The sequence below is a fragment of the Henckelia pumila genome, chromosome 1, assembly GCF_033568475.1.
Source record: "Henckelia pumila isolate YLH828 chromosome 1, ASM3356847v2, whole genome shotgun sequence".
Taxonomy (NCBI): domain Eukaryota; kingdom Viridiplantae; phylum Streptophyta; class Magnoliopsida; order Lamiales; family Gesneriaceae; genus Henckelia; species Henckelia pumila.
In genome coordinates this window covers 12,527,366-12,548,040 of record NC_133120.1, presented here as the reverse complement: position 1 = coordinate 12,548,040, position 20,675 = coordinate 12,527,366, and the positions used below count along the sequence as shown (strand labels likewise).

The 20,675-nt window shown below is 34.7% G+C and overlaps 1 protein-coding gene across 1 annotated transcript in view; it reads right to left on the bottom strand.

Moving 5' to 3' along the window:
• The window catches only part of LOC140894771 (uncharacterized), a 36,699-nt gene extending 16,804 nt beyond the window's left edge, over positions 1 to 19,895 (bottom strand). Inside the window, exons 1-12 of the mRNA XM_073303388.1 lie at positions 19,716 to 19,895; positions 19,381 to 19,601; positions 17,830 to 17,935; positions 17,265 to 17,366; positions 15,701 to 15,760; positions 14,856 to 14,934; positions 13,631 to 13,778; positions 11,149 to 11,269; positions 8,226 to 8,406; positions 7,346 to 7,374; positions 1,207 to 1,358; positions 634 to 736 (exon numbers count right to left, since the gene is read on the bottom strand). Coding sequence (XP_073159489.1) covers positions 634 to 736; positions 1,207 to 1,358; positions 7,346 to 7,374; positions 8,226 to 8,406; positions 11,149 to 11,269; positions 13,631 to 13,778; positions 14,856 to 14,934; positions 15,701 to 15,760; positions 17,265 to 17,366; positions 17,830 to 17,935; positions 19,381 to 19,601; positions 19,716 to 19,895 — 1,482 coding nt within the window. The remainder of the gene's footprint in view (positions 1 to 633; positions 737 to 1,206; positions 1,359 to 7,345; positions 7,375 to 8,225; positions 8,407 to 11,148; positions 11,270 to 13,630; positions 13,779 to 14,855; positions 14,935 to 15,700; positions 15,761 to 17,264; positions 17,367 to 17,829; positions 17,936 to 19,380; positions 19,602 to 19,715) is intronic.
• Between the last annotated feature and the right edge of the window lie 780 nt (positions 19,896 to 20,675).

Sequence of the window (20,675 nt, the reverse complement as noted above, 5' to 3'; positions counted from 1 at the left end):
AACTACTACTACGACGACGACAACCACCCATTATTAATTATCTCATTTTAATTTGTCTTCAAATCTGATATCTATAAAAGCAGCATGATGAGCATTTCCATGAAATAAAATTTTCTTAAATCATCTTGAATTTTTCAATGAGTTCATAAGATCGAGAGCTTATTGGCTACTAAATATTATAATTATTGGTAACTGTACTGCAACTCATATCATTTAAATCATATAACATTAATTTAAGTGTCACATGCACATCACTCTCATTAAAAAGAACAATTATTGCTCTCTGCAACATTTTATTTTTCATTAACATGTGTATTCTAACATCTGCCTAAAATTCAAAAATTAAACAAACAGATTGATTACGTACTTTTTTGGTTCTTAACATTTAGGGCCAAAAGTGTTTTAATTTGTCTTGTTTCCAGTATAAACCAAAAAAGCATTTTTTTTTTCTTATGAAATTTACGCAGCATTCGATTGAGCACGTGCATTTTTCTGTCTTCATTAACGCAATAACCCAAAACCAGTTGAGGGCTCTTTTGGAACATCTAAAAAATTAGAGGTCAAAATAATCACCCGGCCGACCCCTTTAAACACACAAAAGAATTGTTGATTTTTATTAGTTAATTTGCGTACCTTCCAATAAAACTGTGGAGAATGAATCCTCAACAACACTTTTAGGAGGCTCTTCCTAGTTGTACCTTCAAAAGCTAAAGTTGTACCTCCATCGTCCAACAATCTGCGACACCACCACTAGTACCTCAATCACAAAGAACTCGATGGATGTCAACATAATAATTTATCGAGAATAAGTATTTTTGGCCTTGTAACTTGCATGATTTTCATTTATTGTCTTGTCATAAGTCAAAATTGATCATGTTTTTAGTCCACTAACTTGCACTATTTTTTCAAATTTAATCATTTTTCATCTGACATAACATTGAACACGTCAGTAAAATCTCATGCGGAGTCATTATTTATTGTTCCACATAGGCATTCTGGTGAAAAAAGGCCAAAATTGAAAACTAATGCATGTTATAAATGGAACAAGACTGTGAATTGATCGATGACAGGATAAAAAATGATAATTGTGTAAGTTACATAACCAAAAATATTTTTCTCCCTGATTTATTCGGAAACGTGTAAAAATAAATATGAACAACAATAATATAGCGTTCATTAAAATAAAAATAAATAAAAAAAACTCACATTAAACAACCAGTGGCAATGAAACCCTTAAGGAACATAGTAACAATAAGACGTGCTCCTGTCTGTGGCCATGACATGACCTTTTGTTTATAGTATTTGTCCCCAGTGTTACAACGTCTTCGGAGCAACCCATTTGCAGCAAGTATACCTGCCTGTTAAGTTCAATATTCATTCTGTTGGTCCCAGGTGCGACATCACGAGATAGAAACTATGTAAATTGAAGAATAAAATAGACACCAAGATTTATGTGGAAAACCCCCAAAAATTATTAGGGTAAAAACCACGGGCAAGACCAAAAGATTCCACTATAATATTTGAAGAATTACAACCTCTCTCTGTGTTTCTAAAGAGACACTCACTCTCTTAATACAGGAGAAAACATATCTCACAAATATATATAGAAATAATTAAGGAGAGAAGATCACTCAAGATCAGAAGGAGGAACTTGAGGATGAGATGATCTATAATGCCAAAGAATGCATCTTTTTATAGATCCCAAATCTGAACCTTCGGTGTGAAACCGCGTTTCAATTTTCTTCTTTCACGCGTTTCCATTGCCACCTATTCTGCTGTCTTTGAAGACTTTGGGACATGCATTAAATGCATGTCTCCTGCCCACCTTTGCTGACATTTCTCCCACTTGGAGATTGATTGAGAATCAAACACATCTCCATACATCCTTTCAATCTTGCCATTTTCGCTGCTTACATTTCTACTAGGCCACTTGAGGATCTACATCACTCGAACTTATCAGTATTCACTGGCTTGATCAGAACATCAGATATGTTATCCTTTGTATGGATCTTTAGCATGTCCACACTTCCTTCTTGTACTACTTTCCGTACAAAATGAAATTGAACTCCAATGTGTATAGTTCTGGAATGAAAGACTGGATTCCTTGCAATGTGCAAGGCACTCTGACTGTCACAAAATAGATGAATCTTTTCTTGTTTGTGCCCAAGTTTCTCTAATAACCTTTTAATCCATATTGCCTCCTTGCAAGCTTGAGTAGCTACCATGTATTCTACCTCCGTTGTAGATAATGCCACATCCATTTGCAGTTTTGAAACCCAGCTGACTGCACCTCCTACAACTATAAACACATAACCGATAGTAGATTTTCTTTTATCTGGATCACCTGCATAATCTGAATCCACATAGCCCCTGAGTGTAAAATCTGATCCTCCAAAACATAATGCAGCATTCAAGGTACCCTTAATGTATCTAAGGATCCTCTTAATCGTGCTCCAATGCTCTTGTCCAGGATTCGCCATATACCGACTGACTGCTCCCACTGCTTGTGCAATGTCTAGCCTTGTACAAATCATAGCGAACATTAAACTCCCCACTGCTGATGCATACGGTACTCGAGACATCTCCATCCTCTCTGCTTCACTGCTAGGACACATCTCAGAAGATAACTTGAAGTTAATAGGAAGAGAGGTTGAAACTGGCTTACTATCTTGCATGTTGAAGCGCTGCAAGACTTTCTTTAAATAGTTTTTCTGGGAAAGCCAAATCTTCCTGTTACTTTTGTCTCGGTGAACTTGCATCCCTAGAATCTTGTTTTTTGGTCCCATGACCTTCATATCAAATTCTCTAGCCAACTGTGCCTTCAATTGTTAGACCCGGTCTTTGTTGGGGCCTGCTACCAACATGTCGTCCACGTACAAAAGCAAAATGATATAATCATCATCACCAGACCTCTTGAAATACGTACAAGGGTCTGCACTGAGTATGTTGTACCCAAGGCTCATGATATAGGAATCAAATCTCTTGTACCAACACCTCGGCGCCTGTTTGAGACCGTACAGAGATTTGTTCAACCTACAAACCAAGTTCTCTTTTTCCTTTTCTGCAAAACCTTCTGGCTGGAGCATATAGATTTTTTCTTCAAGATCGCCATGAAGAAATGCTGTTTTCACATCTAACTGTTCTAGATGTAGGTCAAACACCGCACACATTTCAAATACTACTCTGACTGTTGAAATTCGAACCACATGAGAAAATATCTCATTGAATTCAATTTATTCTTTCTGAGCATATCCTTTTACAACCAATCTTGCACGATACCACTCCACTTGGTTATTGCCATCACGCTTGATCTTATAGACCCATCTATTACCAATAGCTTTTCTCCCTGGTGGTAGTGTAACAAGATCCCATGTTTTGTTCCTGTCCAATTCTTCCAATTCTTCCTGCATCGCTGTCATCCACAGGGACACATCCGAGCTTTGAGTAGCCTCATGGAAACTTTATGGCTCATCATCCTCTGTTAATAGACAATATGCAATGTTACTTTCAGTGACATAATCTGAAAGCCAACCTAGTGGTCTTCTCTCTCGAGTTGACTGCCTCACTTTGGAAACCTCTGACTCAACTGGTTCTTGTACCTCGTGCTCTGGTACTGCTTCACAAGAAACTTGATCTTCGTATGTCTTATTTTCTACCTGAATGATAGTAGTTTCTAAATTCAGTGTGCCTTTGTCTCCCTTCACTTTATCTTCCTCGAAGATAACATCTCTGCTGATGATAAGCTTGTGGACAGTAGGATCCCACAAGCGAAACCCCTTTACTCCATCAGCATAGCCTAAGAAGATACACTTTCTGGATTTGTAATCCAACTTCGATCTTTCTTGTTCATTGTACAAAACGTACACCGGACTTCCAAATATATGTAACCGAGAATAATCATCTGGCTTGCCAGTCCACACCTTCATCGGAGTCTTCAAATCAATCGCCACTGAAGAAGAACGATTGATGATGTAAGAAGCGGTTTTGACTGCTTCTGCCCAAAATGGCTTTGGTAGACCCGCAGTACTTAACATGGCCCTTGTTTTGTCCAACAAAGTTCTGTTCATCCACTCTGCCACTCCATTCTGCTGAGGCGTGTAAGCCATCGTGAACTGTATTTTGATGCCCTCATGCTGGCAAAATGCATCAAACTCATCACTGGTATATTGTCCTCCATTGTCAGCCCTCAAACACTTGATTTTCTTGTCAGAATCAAGTTCAACTCGCGCTTTGAAAACTTTGAAGACTTCAAAAATATCTGATTTCTTCTTGATTGAATACACCCAACATCTCCTAGAGAAATCATCAATAAACAAGACAAAATATCTCGTTCCTCCTAGGGATACCACCGGTGCATGCCAAACATCAGAATGAATCAGCTCCAATATGCCTTTGATTTTGGCAGTAAATGTGCCAAACTTTAATCTGTGTTGTTTACTAGTAACACAATGCTCACAAAAAGGGTAAAGTCACTTTTGTAAGTCCCGGCAACAGCTTCCGTTCAGAGTGAATCTTAATTCATTCCTCGTTATGACATATGCCCAAGCTTTCTATGCAACAACACTGTTGATTTTTCTCCCAAACCAATTGATGCAACAGCTAGTTCCGCCTCTTTGTGTGTTTCTCCCATCAGTACATACAGATTTGCAGCAACCTTTTCCGCCTTCATAACCTCAAGCGCGCCTTTCACAATTTTCATGATCCCTTTCTTGATACGGGTTTTGCACCCAATATCATCCAATTGCCCCAAAGACAAAAGATTCTTTGTCAGGCCCTTCACATGTCGTACCTTCTGTATGATGCGAATAGTGCCATCAAACATTTTGATTTTAATGGTACCGACCCCAGCGATTTCCAAGGAATGATCATTTCCCATGAATACAGATCCTCCTGAGACTGGTTCATACTGATCGAACCATTCTCTCTTTGACGTCATGTGCCAAGTCGCTCCTGAATCCATAATCCATGCATCACAAAACCTGTGTCTGCCTTCCGCAACTGTTGATGCTTTGCTGAATAATATTTCACCACCGCCTGAAGTACTAACCACATTTCCTTGAGATCCCTTTTCGATGATCTTCGTACACTCTCTTTTGAAGTGCCCTTTACCGCCACATTTAAAGCAGTAAATATTCTTCTTCTTACTTCTTGACTTGGATCTACCATATCTGTGGCTCCCACTGGAGTCACGCTCCGTCAATCTTCCTCTCGTCATTGGTAAAGCCTCTGCTTGCTTCAACATTGCCAACCTATCTTCCTTGTTACTTCGACGACTCTCTTCTCCAAGAACCGCAGTTAAGACGTCGTCAAAATTTAAATTATCCGAAAGAACATTGTTGGTAACCTTGATGATGAGCTGATCGTATGAATCTGGTATACTCTGAAGTAGAAGCTCTGCATGTTTTTTTCCTCTATTTTATGCCCCATAGACGTGAGCCGAGAAAATAGAGTATTCAATGTGTTGATATGGTCGGTCATCGATGAGGATTCCGCCATCCGAAGAGTATAAAGCTTTCTCTTTAGAAAAATCTTGTTGTGTAGTGGCTTGACCTCGTACAATTTTGCCAAAGTATCCCAAATAACTTTGCTCTTTTTATTTCAGAGAAATTTGACAAAACTTCATCTGCTATAACCAAGTGCAAATTGGCAACAACATTGTGATTCATCTCATTCCACTTTTGATCGTCCGTGACGTCCGCCGGCCTATCTCCAATAGCTACCAAGCAACGCTCCTTTGTTAGAATTGCTAGCACCTTCAATTTCCACAGCAAAAAATTTCTCCCATTGAACTTTTCTATCTCGTATTTTGTCTTCATCTTGACTACAATAATCTTGGCTTATAAAATCTCAAAAAAATATTTTCTGATGTGGAAGATCAGTCACAGCTGCAACCACAGAGCATACTCAGAATTTCAAGAAATTTTATGCCAAGTCTCTGATACCACTTGTTGGTCCCAGATGCGGCATTACGAGATAGAAACTATGTAAATTGAAAATAGACACCAAGATTTACGTGGAAAACTCCCAAAAATTATTTGGATAAAAACCACGGGCAAGACCAAAAGATTCCACTATAATATTTGGAGAATTACAATCTCTCTCTGTGTTTCCAAAGAGACACTCACTCTCTTAATACATGAAAAAACATATCTCACAAATATATATAAATAATTAAGGAGAGAAGATCACTCAAGATCAGAAGGAGGAACTTGAGGATGAGATGATCTATAATGCCAAAAAATGCATCTATTTATAGATGCCAAAATCTGAACCTTCGGTGTGAAATCGCGTTTCAATTTTCTTCTTTCACACGTTTTCATTGACACATATTATACTGTCTTTGAAGACTTTGGGACATGCATTAAATGCATGTTTCCTGCCCACCTTTGCTGACACATTCAACATTAGAAGATACAAATGGAATGCAATTTTTATAAATACAAATATATTAATGGGTTAATTGCATACACTACTCATTTGAAATCCCGAGATTTTTAAAAATACCTATAAAAAAAAATCTATTAACTCCCTATGTTTTCAAATATTGAACACATACATTCTCAAGTTTCTAAGATTTGAGTACATAACCCCTTGTATGTACATGTTTTAAGGGATATGTGTGCTGAAAATTTGAACACACAGGGAATTTATAGTTACAGTGGGGTTTTTATCAATCTCGTGATTTTACGGATGTAGTTATGCAACTAACCTATATATTAATCCCTAAAATTATATCGAGACACGTCTCTCCCTCGACCTCATCCTTAATTCTCCGGAGTTTCTTTGGTTCGGCCATGTAGGTCATGATGTCAAAACTTGACACATGCATGTGATTGATGTTTGTTAGAATTAATGGTATGACTCTAACTTTGTCTACATACGTACAATCGATCCACGTAAATATCGATATGCGAATGTATAAAATATGAACAAAATATAATCCGATGTTGACTTTTTCTTTTTCTTTTTTCCAGGTAAGGATGAGCAAGATCTTCAAGATATGGTAAACTATGTTGATACCGATTCTTGATAAGGTAAATCAAATCCTAATCCATCTGAATTTGGAAATTATTAATTATATATTCTTAATTTATCTCCATATAAATATATGAGACGTCAAACATGTAATTTTTTTTATTAATACATGTATTTTTTTAATAAAGATAAAGATGTTGGTTGTATTAAAATAAGTTACAATGTTTCCATGATGGATTCAACACGAGAGTGAGAGAAGACTCGTTTGAAAAAGAAAATCTAAAATGTTAAATATTATTTTCTAACTATTAAGTGCTCGCCCCCTTATCCCAAGATCGCCCCTTACAAATAAATGAACATATAAAAGTACCTTTACTCCATTCTCATGAAAGCCATAACCTACAAGAAATGTAGTGCAATATTAATAATGGCGAGAAATTCCCTCCATCATCGAGTCGAGATCAGGGGCATGGCCCCTGCCGGAGACGACCCCCAATTTTTTTTTATTTTAGTAATTTTGTTCTTTTTTTCTTTAATTGGGGGGTATATTTATCGATTTCTAGTTGTGGTTAAATTTTGTTCCCCAATTCATTCATTGCATATTAGTGACTATATATTTCAGTGATTGTTGCATCTATTTTCTAGATTGAAGTTTTTGATATCTTGTTTGAGATCAATCATCACCCAAACAACAATCGACTGAAAGTGAGTTTCTACAAAAAAAAATCCAAGATCAATATTTTCATATATAGTTAACTAATTACTATATATTCAAATAAAAATATGCACCATATACTAACTAATTTTTCATTAATTTGGTGAACCCTAAATCAAATTCACAACTATATATCTTCATCTAGTGAGCTTGCACTCACTGTTGGCACTTGTGTGGGGACTGGCTGAGACAACGTCCCATACATCCAATAGATGGACGTCACCTGATCCATCGTAGCCGGTGCTCACAGTTGTTGCTCACAAAATCAATATATATATATATATAATTAAAAACCTCTATTTGGTGAAACCTTTTTTATAATCCCAAAATTGCTCTTCACGCATTTGAATTTAATACATACAATTTCTTTTAACAAAACTCTGTACATGCAAGTATGGCGTGCATTAAAATATTTTTTCCCTTTTTGTATTCAGAATCGAGTAATGGAGTTGGTGGCATGCCCGGAATTAACAGCCAAATCACGGACAAATTTTTTGTTGCTTAATTTCATGAACAAAGGCATTTGAAAATGTACCTTGATATGCTCCACTGAACCATATATTTCTTTTCCCTTGGATGAATTTGAGTTCAGATGAAGCTTTTGATGCAGCGACGGAAGGAAATGGTCGACCGATCGACCATTTAAGCAATGTATGCTCAGGTGTGCGAGGTGGATTTAGTGTCGCCAAAAAAAGAAGCCCTTTGTCGCTAATATCCTGCATATATATATATGAAGGATTAGTAACAAGAAAATCAAGAATTTAAATCACTACTTGGGATTTCTTTTGAACCAGTGAATATCAAATTAAATTGGTTCTATAACTTGACCTAACTATGATTTTGGTACTTGAACAGTCTAACTAGTCAAATTTAAGCCTTAGCTGGACAAATATATTATAATGGGAAATAGCCAATTTTTTTCTCTAAAATTGCTTATTTTAGGTTTTGATCCTTTAACTAGCCTGTCAAAATTGTGTATTGGCCTTATATATATATATATATATATATATATATATATATATATATATATATATAAATAAACTTTTAGTCATATATTTTAGCTGAATGTATACATAGTGCCGAAATTATTGACATATGACACCAAAAATTGTTAAAAAGATCATACTATAAATTACCAAAGTGACTGCGGACATATTACTACTCCAGCCAAAAACTTACCAGATCAATGCCCAAATTTGAATATTTATGTAACCAAAATCCAGAACAGACAAATTTAGAGGACATTTTTTTTAACTATTCTCTTATTATTTTTGTTACGGACGTTGTTTATAAATAGAATTAGGAATAATTAATATGTTGTTTGTTTCTGTGAGTGTGACACCCCCAACTCCAAGGACCATTGGTCGTGAAGCCCGTAGGTAAACCCATGGGAGATATGCTGGTCATTTAAGCAGGGCATTACAATTTCACACTGTTGGGCTTTGGCCCAACCACCTTTATTTTCCCAAGACCAATTTGAAGCCTTATATTAATTCCCCTTCCCTGCCCTATTATTTTGAGTGCGTCCCTTTCTGCTTTTGAAGAAGCTGAGTGTGCCGCCCTTTTCAGCCCGTCTCCTTTGTGCGTGAGAGTGAGGCCGAGAGCAAGGGCGAGAGAGTGAGGTGGTCGGCTTAGTGTTGCTGCCCTCTCTCGCCCACGTCTCTGTGTGATGCTTCTTTGTGAGGCGGCAGCTGGGAGCTTTGAGCATGTGTAGTAGTGTTGAAGGCAGTAGGCGTGAGTTTGGGTTGAGGAGAAGCCTTTGTGGCCTTTTCCGTGGATTGCCGGTGGTTTGGAGAGTCGTAGCGTCTGAGCCCCGGAATCCCTCCTTTATTGTTACCTCACGATTTTGTTGGTTTTGGTTTCCCTGTTGTGTTGTGAGTTTTTTGCAGGTGAGACCACAAACGAGTTGGCGGCAGATCGATCGACGATTTCCCAACAGTGGTATCAGAGCAAGGTGGAGATCCGTCGTCAAAATCTAGGTGGAGAGCCGTCGCCGGAGCAGCCACTAGAGCTGCTGGTCGCCGCCGCCGTGATTGCTGCCGGAGCCGCTGGACAGCCGCTGCCACCGTCGACCTGCTAGACTTTGGGCTGTCCACTGGTCGCTTGGCCCTGTGCCCGTTGTGCCGTGACATTTGTTGTCCGTTGCAGTCGCCTTCGGTTATCCGGGAACTGAAACTCTTACGCAGAGTTTTGCTCTGGTAAATTGGCTGGAACCGCTTTTTATCGCTTTAGTAGCATAACCGCTGACCGCGGATTTATGTGTTGAGATTATGTGTTGGTAGAATCCTAGGAGTGTGCATGTATTGCTGGTAGAAGCCTAGGATTTGTGCATGTGTTGCTGGCCTAGGATTTATGTGCATTTGTTGCTGGTAGAATCCTAGGATTTATTTTTGTGTGATTGGTTACTGTCGTGTTTCCATGTTTTTGCGTTTCTTTGTCATTAGTCCGTGTCTTTGTGACCATGTGCGTCTTTGTGACCATGTGCATGTTTTCTGTGTGAAAATGTGTTAGCTTTGTGCTTGTGTCTCTTTGTGAGACCTGTGTCTTTGTGACTATGTCTTTTTTCTGTGTGAAATTTGCTATATTGTTTTTCTATTTTTCTATGTGAAAAATAGTTATGTAGGAATATTCTTTTCAAAACTTTTCTGGGCTCCAAGCGAGATGGAGCATTTATTTGGTTCGAGTCTTGTTTTGAAAATGTTGAAAAGTTTAATCTTTGTTTGGAAAATTTTAAACTTTGATATGTTTGACAAATGTGTTCTGTTTTGGATGTAGTGTCGTAGCTTACTTTGTATTCGCTATATGTTCTGTTGCTAGTACTGACTTTGTGTCTTTTGTTGGGGCGATGATGATGGCTATAGGTGACTCTCAAACTAGTGAACCGGTGTTGGGCCAAAAGATGGAGATTGTTGGGCTTTGGCCCAACCACCTTTATTTTCCCAAGCCCAATTTGAAGCCTTATATTAATTCCCCTTCCCTGCCCTATTATTTTGAGTGCGTCCCTTTTTGCTTTTGAAGAAGCTGAGTGTGCCTCCCTCTTTAGCCCGTCTCCTTTGTGCATGAGAGTGAGGCCGAGAGCAAGGGCGAGAGAGTGAGGTGTCCGGCTTAGTGTTGCTGCCCTCTCTCGCCCACGTCTCTGTGTGATGCTTCTTTGTGAGGCGGAAGCTGGGAGCTTTGAGCGTGTGTAGTGGGGTTGAAGGCAGTAGGCGTGAGTTTGGGTTGAGGAGAAGCTTTTTTGGCCTTCGCCGTGGATTGCCGGTGGTTTGGAGAGTCGTAGCGTCTGAGCCCCGAATCCCTCCTTTATTGTTACCTCACGTTTTTGTTGGTTTTGGTTTCCCTGTTGTGTTGTGAGTTTTTTGCAGGTGAAACCACAAACGATTCGGCGGCGGATCAATCGACGATTTCCTAACACACACTAAGGATAAAACTCAACATGACACACAAAGTAGACTACAAACCTGGAGTGCATTGAGCCAATATGTCACAAAAAATTGGTCATTGGTTTCAGTAAAATTCCATGCACTCCATGTTGTTGGGTTTTTCGGCATGAAACTTTTGTCACGGTGAAGAAAAAGATCGCTGCATATAAACTTATGGTAATCAAAATAATGCCGCATTTCTAAGAAAACCGAGCACGAAAAATATGACGATCAAAGAAATTCATTTTTTTCGGGTATAACCAGGTTTTGGAATCAGGAGAGAGATTTCAGAAAATCACATATTTATCCATTCTATCAGTAACCGAGTTGGATTTAGTGTATGTGTCATAAGAATAAGAATTTGCCTTTCCTATTGATTTTTAATATCAATAACCGAGCTAGATGTAGTGTATCACTTATGAATGGAAGAATTAATGTTAAAATAAATCGAGAAAATTGTAGGAGTAATTTTAATCTTAGAAGTTAACTTAATATTTTTGATTTGAGTCATGCAACTTGCATGTCGTTTTCATATAGTAACTTGGGTTTTTCAGGTACGGCTTTTTTTCCCCCTAACATCGGAAACCACTAAACATATGATCAAATACTAATTAATTACTTGGCACCGAAGCTCTCCTACGTACTCATGTGACGAGAATTAAGGTTATGTTACTTATGAGAACCCGAAATTTCAATTCAGCATATACTTTGGTTTAGCAAGTTCAATTCTGTTGAGTTAAGTTCAGTTTAGTTAGATTTAGTTCAACAAACCAATTCGGTTCAGTTCATCTAGACTAATGAGTTCAGATAGACTGAAATTCTAACAGTCCAGTTATTGCTTCAAAGTTGTAACTGACACATTAAACTCGAGATCATGGAAAATAATGGCATTAAATAGGAGCTTAACAATCAGAATTTTACCTATAAATAACACTCAGATTCATGAGAGAATGTTTCAAAATTCTCTATATCAAAACAACTAAAATCCGAGTGAGAGGAGAGCAATTTTGAGTGAAAGAAGATGATCAATTGAGCAGAAGGAGATCAATTGAGAATTCAATTTGGTAGCAAGTGTAGAATTTTTGCAAGGACAACCGAAACATTTTTCTAGCAAATTACAATAAGTGTGCTTTCGATCTTCATTAAAATCCGATAATATGTTTTAAAATTGTTCCAGCATGTATATATGTTTTGTTTTCAAAGCGTGAATTTCAAAATTTGTATTCTGATTAACTGAAAACTTGATAACTAGTGGCAATATATTATATATATTCTGAACATTACTGAATACAGATGAATTCAGGACTCAATTTTTAGGGGATAAACATATAAGAAACTTTTATCGGTTCTCCATAAATTTTATAAGAAGTTTAGTGCATGACATGATTCATGTTTATTCATGTTAAATACATTATTACTTTTCTGAATTATATTTATGAGAAATCTGTTAAAAATCGATTTTAAAAGGTGGGATGATTCTCCCATTTGTTGAGTGACGACGATATCACTCACGCACCCAAAACCATCTCAACGTAGATGAATTGAAGAAGATGAACAAGACAAGATTTGGGGTTGGTGAAGAAGGATGTGATTCTTCTATAAAGTTTATATTTTGTTTTATTACGATTTGTCCACTGCGTAAACGTTTGTAACTTGGTATCAATTTAAGTATTGTAAAGAAAGCGTATTTCCATTATCACGAATAAAAATGTATTTCAGTACTATGAAGTATGAATGAATAGACTGATTATAAATTTTGAAATCTGATGCTTGTTTTCCTAATGAATGTTTTAGAACAACACCGTTGTCTATCGCCTCGGTTCTGAGACGTGACATTACTCATATTAAAATCCATCTAAAAAAAATTAGAAATAAAGTAAAGCAAATATTTCAAAATGAAAGAAAACAAACTTTTCGTGTTCCTTTATTTTTTCTTAGATAAATTTTGATGTGTGTAATATAAGTTATATTTTATACATGTGAGATATGTAAGAGAACGTCATCGATTTGAAATAAACAATATTCGATAAATTTTGTGGTTTACGGGATAAAAAAAAAAGAAAATAAAAATGAAGTTATATTGGACGAAAATAAAATTTTGATAAGTTACATGTCTAAATCCAAAAAAACGTACTCAACTGACGTGATTAAAATTGTAATTTTCAATCATATACAATAGTACAATACTTTCATAACATAAGTTTGAAACACTTAATTCAGAAATTTTAATGAAGGGATCAAAGCATAAGCTTATGAAAAAGTTCTTAAAAACCGATTAATTAAATTACCTTCACCGGGGCTTCACATAAAATTTTTTATTTAATTTTTTATTTTTCCTGGAAAACTGTTCTTTGTTGCAAAAACCCCAATTTGACAAATTTCACCTACGGGTCCTTAAAAAGTTTATTAAAATTAGATTTTTTTTAAAAAAATAATAATGGTAAATTCTCTTGAAAGAATTTTTTTATTGAAAACAGTAAAATTTAGCCATAAAATCAGAATTATAAAAAGAGTTTATAACCTGTAGGTGAATTCAAATGCACCAAGTATTCTTGATTCATCGTACGTTGCCTGATTCCCCAATATGTTTAGAACAACGGGAGCATCTGCAGCTATTATGCACCCGTCGTATATTTCGTCACCACTTTTATCACGAATTAAAACGCAACCTGTCAATGAAATAAAATTATTGATTAATAAAAAATTTTAGCACCTCCAATATTTATTTATAAATATATGCATCTAGGTTTTTTACTTCTTTTTTTATTTTTTTTTAAAAACCTCACTGGATTAGATAATCAAACTAATTAATTAAGGTAGTGTTTGGGAGAGCTTCAAAGAACCAATTCTCAGCTTTTCATTAACAAAATTTTAAATTTTTGTGAAATTTTGTTAACGAGAAGCTGAGAAGTGGAGTGTTTGCAATCACTAAAAAAAAGTGATTCTTTTAGCTTTTGGTTTTAAAAAATCATTTTTGTGTGTTTTTTAAACCTAAATTATGTGTTAGCTTATGCTCAACTTAATTGAAATCCAAAATCTAGTCATTTGGTGATTATGATTCTCCAAAAGTGATTCTAATAAGAAGACCATTGTTAAAATCATTCTAATCACATATTTATCAAACACTACCCAATTTTGATTTTTAAATTTTCACATTTGTTTCCAAACACTACCAACTTTTGATTTTTCTTAATTTTTTTTATAATCTATAAATTAATCACTTTTATAAAAGCACAATCTATTGCAAACACTCTCTAAGGGAGTGTTTGCAATAGATTGTGTTTTTGTAGAAGTGAGTAATTTATAGATTATAAAAAAGTTAAGAAAAATCAAAAGTTGGTAGTGTTTGAAAAAATATGTGAAAATCTAAAAATCAAAGTTGAGTAGTGTTTGATAAATAAGTTATTACAGTGATTTTAACAATGACCTTCTTATTAGAATCACTTTTGAAGAATCATAATCACCACATGACTAGCTTTTGGATTTCAATTAAGTTAAACATAAGCTAACACATAATCTAGATTTAAAAAACACACAAAAATGATTTTTTTAAGCCAAAAGCTAACAATCACTTTTTTTAGTGATTGCAAACACTCCCTAAGTGGACTAGAGGATTTAATTTCGTTCCTCATGTCTTACAATGGCCACAGCTCCCGCTCAACCCTCTACAACTATATATTATATATAATTATATAATTTTAAAAAAAAGTGCATGGGGAATTAATTAGTTGATAGTAAAAACTCACCAAGGTCATTTGTTGAAACTGAATGTACCTCAGTGTTGGTTCTTATTTGGCATCCTTTACTCTCCAGCTCTTTTTTAACCTGTCTCAACATATTCCGGTGTCATATAATTCTAACAAAAGCTCATGTGAGACCGTTTTACAGTTCAATTTTGTGAAAAAAATTTTCAATCCAATCCGACCTATGAAAATTATAAAAATATTATTTTTCATTACATGTATAACCAGATAGATCCGTGGGCGGAGAATAACGTGGGCAAAGCTGGGCATTAGCCCATCAGAAATTTTGTTTTTTAAGGCTAGCTATGCATGTTTAAAGCCCAATCATTTACAGGTCATTATTATGTGCAGAACCATTAAAAGGGTTATTAAATTTGTACAAAAAAATAAAGAACGCAAGAAGCACGACTGAATTTTAAAGCCCATTTAATGATTAAAGCCCAATTCAAAATGCTATTAAATGTGTAGATTGCAGAACCATTATCTGACGAAAAACAAAAGCAACCGATTGAAAATTTTTCAAATAAAGAAGAAGTGGCGCACGCAGGACGACACCAGACAAGAACAACTTCAAATATAGGTCAGTGTTTCAAATTTATTTATAGATAAATGTGTAATCAATGATATATATTATGTTTTTTTAAATATTATGTAAGTATATTAATATTTTTACTTTCTAGGGTTGAAAGTGAACATTGGGGATTTTAAAATTTCTAATATTTAGGATTGAAAATGTATTGAAAAATCACAATATTCTTGGCTACGTCCCTAATAGGAGCCCTACCTAAAATTTTTTATTTCTAGATTTTTATCAACAGTTCATTTCAAGATTAATATTTAAACCTTACCATACTCTCAAAATTCTTTGAACCCCATCTTACGATCAAAGACTCAGAGCTACCATAATGCTGCATGGTCAAAGAGAGTAAATTAATAAAGGATTTATTACACATGCGCACACTGGCAGGCCATGGGCCAACCATATAATAAGCCTATGTAACAATTCTACTTTGTATCTATCTTCGTAATTTCAAGATACACATTTCATAGAATCCAATTAGTTTTGATTATAAACTTTTTTTAAATCTTCGCACATGTGGAACAAGGCTACTTATTTACACACTCGCATATATACAGTACGGTAGAGTTTGAAAAATGACCTTGGTTAACCAAATTTTTTGATTTATGACTTTCTTTCAAAAAAACTTTGCAAAATAACCTTCAAATACAAAGGAAATGCAAAAAACAAAACAAAAAAAAAAAAAATTGAGGAGGTTATATTTCCAAATCATGGTCAAACGGAGGTTATTTAGTTAAATAAATCCTATACTATACAGTACTCATATATAAATTTTAAATTTTTATTTTTTGTTCAGATTTCTTTGATCAAATTTCATTTAATTAAAATGAGACAAATCTGTAAACCCATCGCAATTCCTTCTATGGTTTATGTAAATCATATATTTTAAAGGCGTGATTTATTTTTTCATATTTTGACTTGCCATTTTGTATTTCTTACAGCAGCTAGCCCTTTCTAAAAGTTTAGACGGTTTCAATTGAGTTCATGTTACTGTCAGAATGGTCTCATATTAGATATCCAATAATATAACGATATTGCTTCATGTATCTCAACTGGACCCACATAATTACTACTCATTATGTAGTGGAGAATTTTTATCCTACAGAGGGGTACTGTGTAAGACCTTTATTGACCCAAAATCATGTGAATCCCACATGATTTGATGTGAGAACCACCTGATTTGTATGTGTGGCCAATTGTTGACGACACAACTAGCTACATTGGGATAATATCGAACTTTCCTATCCTAGTGCTGGTATATCATTAACTTTTACTGCAACAAGAAATGCATTAAATAAGTGCAGCAAATCGCTCTCGCTTGCCATAGGAATATTGAGAAGTTCATGAAATCTCCTATATAAATTTATTAGTCTATTTAAAACACTATATTTTTAAATCATAATTAAGCATAAATCTCGTCTCCTCAAAGTGAATACAAAAGAGACACTTTGTACTTGTGATTTAAACCTAAAGATACATGGTTCATTGCATATATTACTTCTGTGAAATCTAGACATTGTGAAAAACACCCATAATTACTATTATCCACCCATATTTTCAAATTCTTAAACATACATACCCCTAAAAATATGAACAAAAAAGAGTACATATACTCAAGATTTGAAAAAATAATTAAGGAGTTAATAAACCCACTTTTTCTCATGAGGTTTTTTTTATCACTCTCGAGATTTGATGAGATAATATATGTAATTAACCCTTTATTATACACGAAGTTGTGGTACTCTTTGGACTTTTCTGGAGGGTTGCAAAGGCAATTTGCCCACAATAAGTTGCATCGGTTGCTAGTTGATTTTTAGTTACATTGAACATACCATGAAAAGCTTATGACTGCGGCAAAATGAAAGTACTGAATAAGCTGAAAATCCCATCAATTCCACTGAAGAGCATGACCAGATTGAAGCACAAATTGGAACCTGTAAAGTGAAATAAAATTCAGAACTCTCTGTTTTGACTCAACATATATAATACATGAAAAGGAATTCGAAATAAGGACTAATTTTGCCAATTAATCGAGGTTTTCGAGTCAATTAGAATAAATTTTTTTTTCATATTCAAAACTATCAAACACAATACATACACACACACACATATATATATATATATATATATATATATATATATATATATCAAACATGAGTGAAGTTCAAGAAATGTCCATTTTAATATATGTCGAATTTGATTTCATTGTTGGATAGCTTTACATAGTGTTTGGGAGAAATTCAAGTAAGTAATTCTCAGCTTTTTTCTCACAAAATTTTGAAATTTTGTGAAGGAAAAACTTAAAAGTGCTTCTTAGAAGCTCTCCCAAACACTATCTTAATGTGATACCACTCATGTTAAAGTTGTAATTATAGCGTAAGCAGCAATCAATCTCACAAGATACGACTTGATGAATAACTCCGAGTATCCCTTTGATTTGATAAATATGTGCAAAGTTTCACTACGATCGATGTCTGGATTGGTTTCAAGCTCTTCCAAGTAACTGCAAATTTATTCAAAAAGTTTAGAATTAGCAACCATTCTAAATCTCTTTTCAACCAAGGGTGCTAATCTTTCGATCTTTAAAATTCTCGAGCAGCCCCAGTCTGAACCATAACGTGTATGGTTATTTCAATTTTGCAAAAAAAAAAAAAAATGCTTTAATTTTTTTTAAAAACAAAACTATACTAGATCATTTTTATTTCTCTAAAAGTTCAATTCCATTAATTTTCCTTGAAACGCTTTATCAAGTTTTGTTTTCTTACTATTTTGTAAAAAAATGTAAAAAATAAGAAAAAAAAAAAAAACACTGTTAACGTGGTCTTGTGATCCTACATAGGGGTATTATCCCCTTTGTATTTTCATGGCCATGATTTTTTTTATGACATGAGAACCCGCAGCCGCTATTTTTTGATGCGCACTAAATACATAATCCCCGTACTAATGCAATTGCCTGCAAATTACGTTAGCCATATTTTCATGGTCATGATTGATGAGTCATGGGATGGACATGAAAAATGTAACCCCTCTGCAGCCTTTTAACGTTGGCAGTATTAGGTATTTGGTACGTACAATGGCTTAAAAACGGGCGATGCTACATGTACACGGAGAGTTACACATTGAGTTACACGTTACACTTGAAATTACATAAATATCCTTAATTTATTTTGTAAAGAATTTTTTCAAATAAAATAGAGGGATAATGTTGTAATTTCATGTGCAGTGTGTAACTCAATGTGTAACTCAATATGCACATGTAGCATTTTCCTTTTAAAAATAATAATAACTAGCGTCTTGTTGCACGAATTGAGTGCTAAACAATCTCTTTTTTAATAATAAAATTATATTTCAATTAAAATTGTCAAATTAAATAAAATGATTGTATTATATATTAAATACAAAAATTGGAAAGAAAATTGGAAGAAATAGTTAAATGAAAAAAAAGAAAAGAAATTGAGATAGTGGAGAGAAGCGGTTTATGGTGTGTGTAATTTTTCTTTTTATTTATTTATTTTATATTTTTGTGGGCATACCAAGAGACCAACTAAAGGTAGGAAAATTTAATATTTTGTCTTATTTTGGATTTTAATCCATTAACTTTATTAAATTTTTAAATTTTGATCTTGGTACATTAACTTTAAAAAATCGGTTATTTTGGATACAATTACTAATATGACACTAAATAATAAGCAGCTTTCGATACCATGCCATCAATTTTTAAAATCACGTCATCATTTTATTGTGTCATGTTATTATTAAATAAAATTCAGCACTCACATAATGCCAGTATATTTTTAAAAATTATAAAATTTTCTTTTATTCTTAAAACATAAGTCATCAACAAATATATATATATGTATGTATGTAATTTACTACCATAAACCTCATTTTTGAAAAAGAAACAAAACCAGTCAAAAAACCTTTTCTTCTACTAGTAGTACTACATACCTTAAAACATCATCCTTAAACTTGGTGATTTCTCTGATAATTTTCCAAAAGTATGGATTCAATATGTTCTTTTTTTGCACGAACAAGCTTTTCAAACCGTTTCGAGTCCCCCATTCATATCCTTGTCCATCGTTGATGCTCAATGAGAATGACATGTTAGAGAACTCCGATTCCAGGCCAAGTCCGTCAAATACTTCCCTCATGTATGGACAATGACTCGCCTATCAAATGATCCAACACTATATATATAAAAATGACTAAAATAACAAAAAAAAAAAAAAAACTAATACTGAAATTTGACAGCATAGATGATAAAAATGAAAACATATACTTACTTGATCAAAAACCGTAAAATCGAGATCAATCAGAGCTCCATCAACCACAACGGTCCTAGACTGTATAGCGCCACCCAAGTAATCCTCCTTTTCGTAGATCACCGCCTCCACCCCTTCTTTGACCAAAACGTAAGCGGACACGAGCCCGCTTATACCCCCGCCCACGACCGCCACTCTCATCCTCGGATTCCTGTTGGGAACAAAATTTAATTACATCAATTTACAAAACACAAATGCACATTTTACTTGCGTACGTGCATCCACATGATAATTATACAAATGTAGTAAATTTTGAATGCCTAGGTGTGGAGGAAACAAGTGAAGAAAGCATGCATGTACCAATTACTTTCAACTGGGGAAAGGGTGAATATTGTGTATTATTGGCTTCGGAATATGCATGGCTTATATATATTGTTTTGTACTATGGAGTTCCGATCCCCACAAAAGTTATTGGTCTGATCTCTCAATGAATTTTGCCCTCGAATCCTTTTGCACGTAGACCCCCCAAATTAAATTATTTACGACAAACATCCTTTTGCTTGTAGGCCCCTAAAGTAAAATATTAAGACAAGGATTTAAGAGCCTCGTAGTTCTGGCATTGGCTAAGTAACATGATAATGTATTTTATTTTTCAACCAACTACTTAATCATAATTAATACTTTATTTTATAAATATATTTCATAATGTAATATTTATTCCGCGGGGTTTGAACCATATATGACTGTTAAAATGTCTCACATTGGTTGAATATATAAATTTTTCGGAAGTTTAATTCATATATGGACTTGAATAATCCTTACCATTGAGATAGCTTTTGGGTTGATCAGTTAGACCAAGTCTTAAATCACAAAATAGTATCAGAGTCCAGTTCTACCGTTTTGTGTTAAATTGTCCATAGTTGAGCCGCCCATTATCTTGTAAACTTCACGGTCCAGATGTATCTTATAAACTTCTCATTC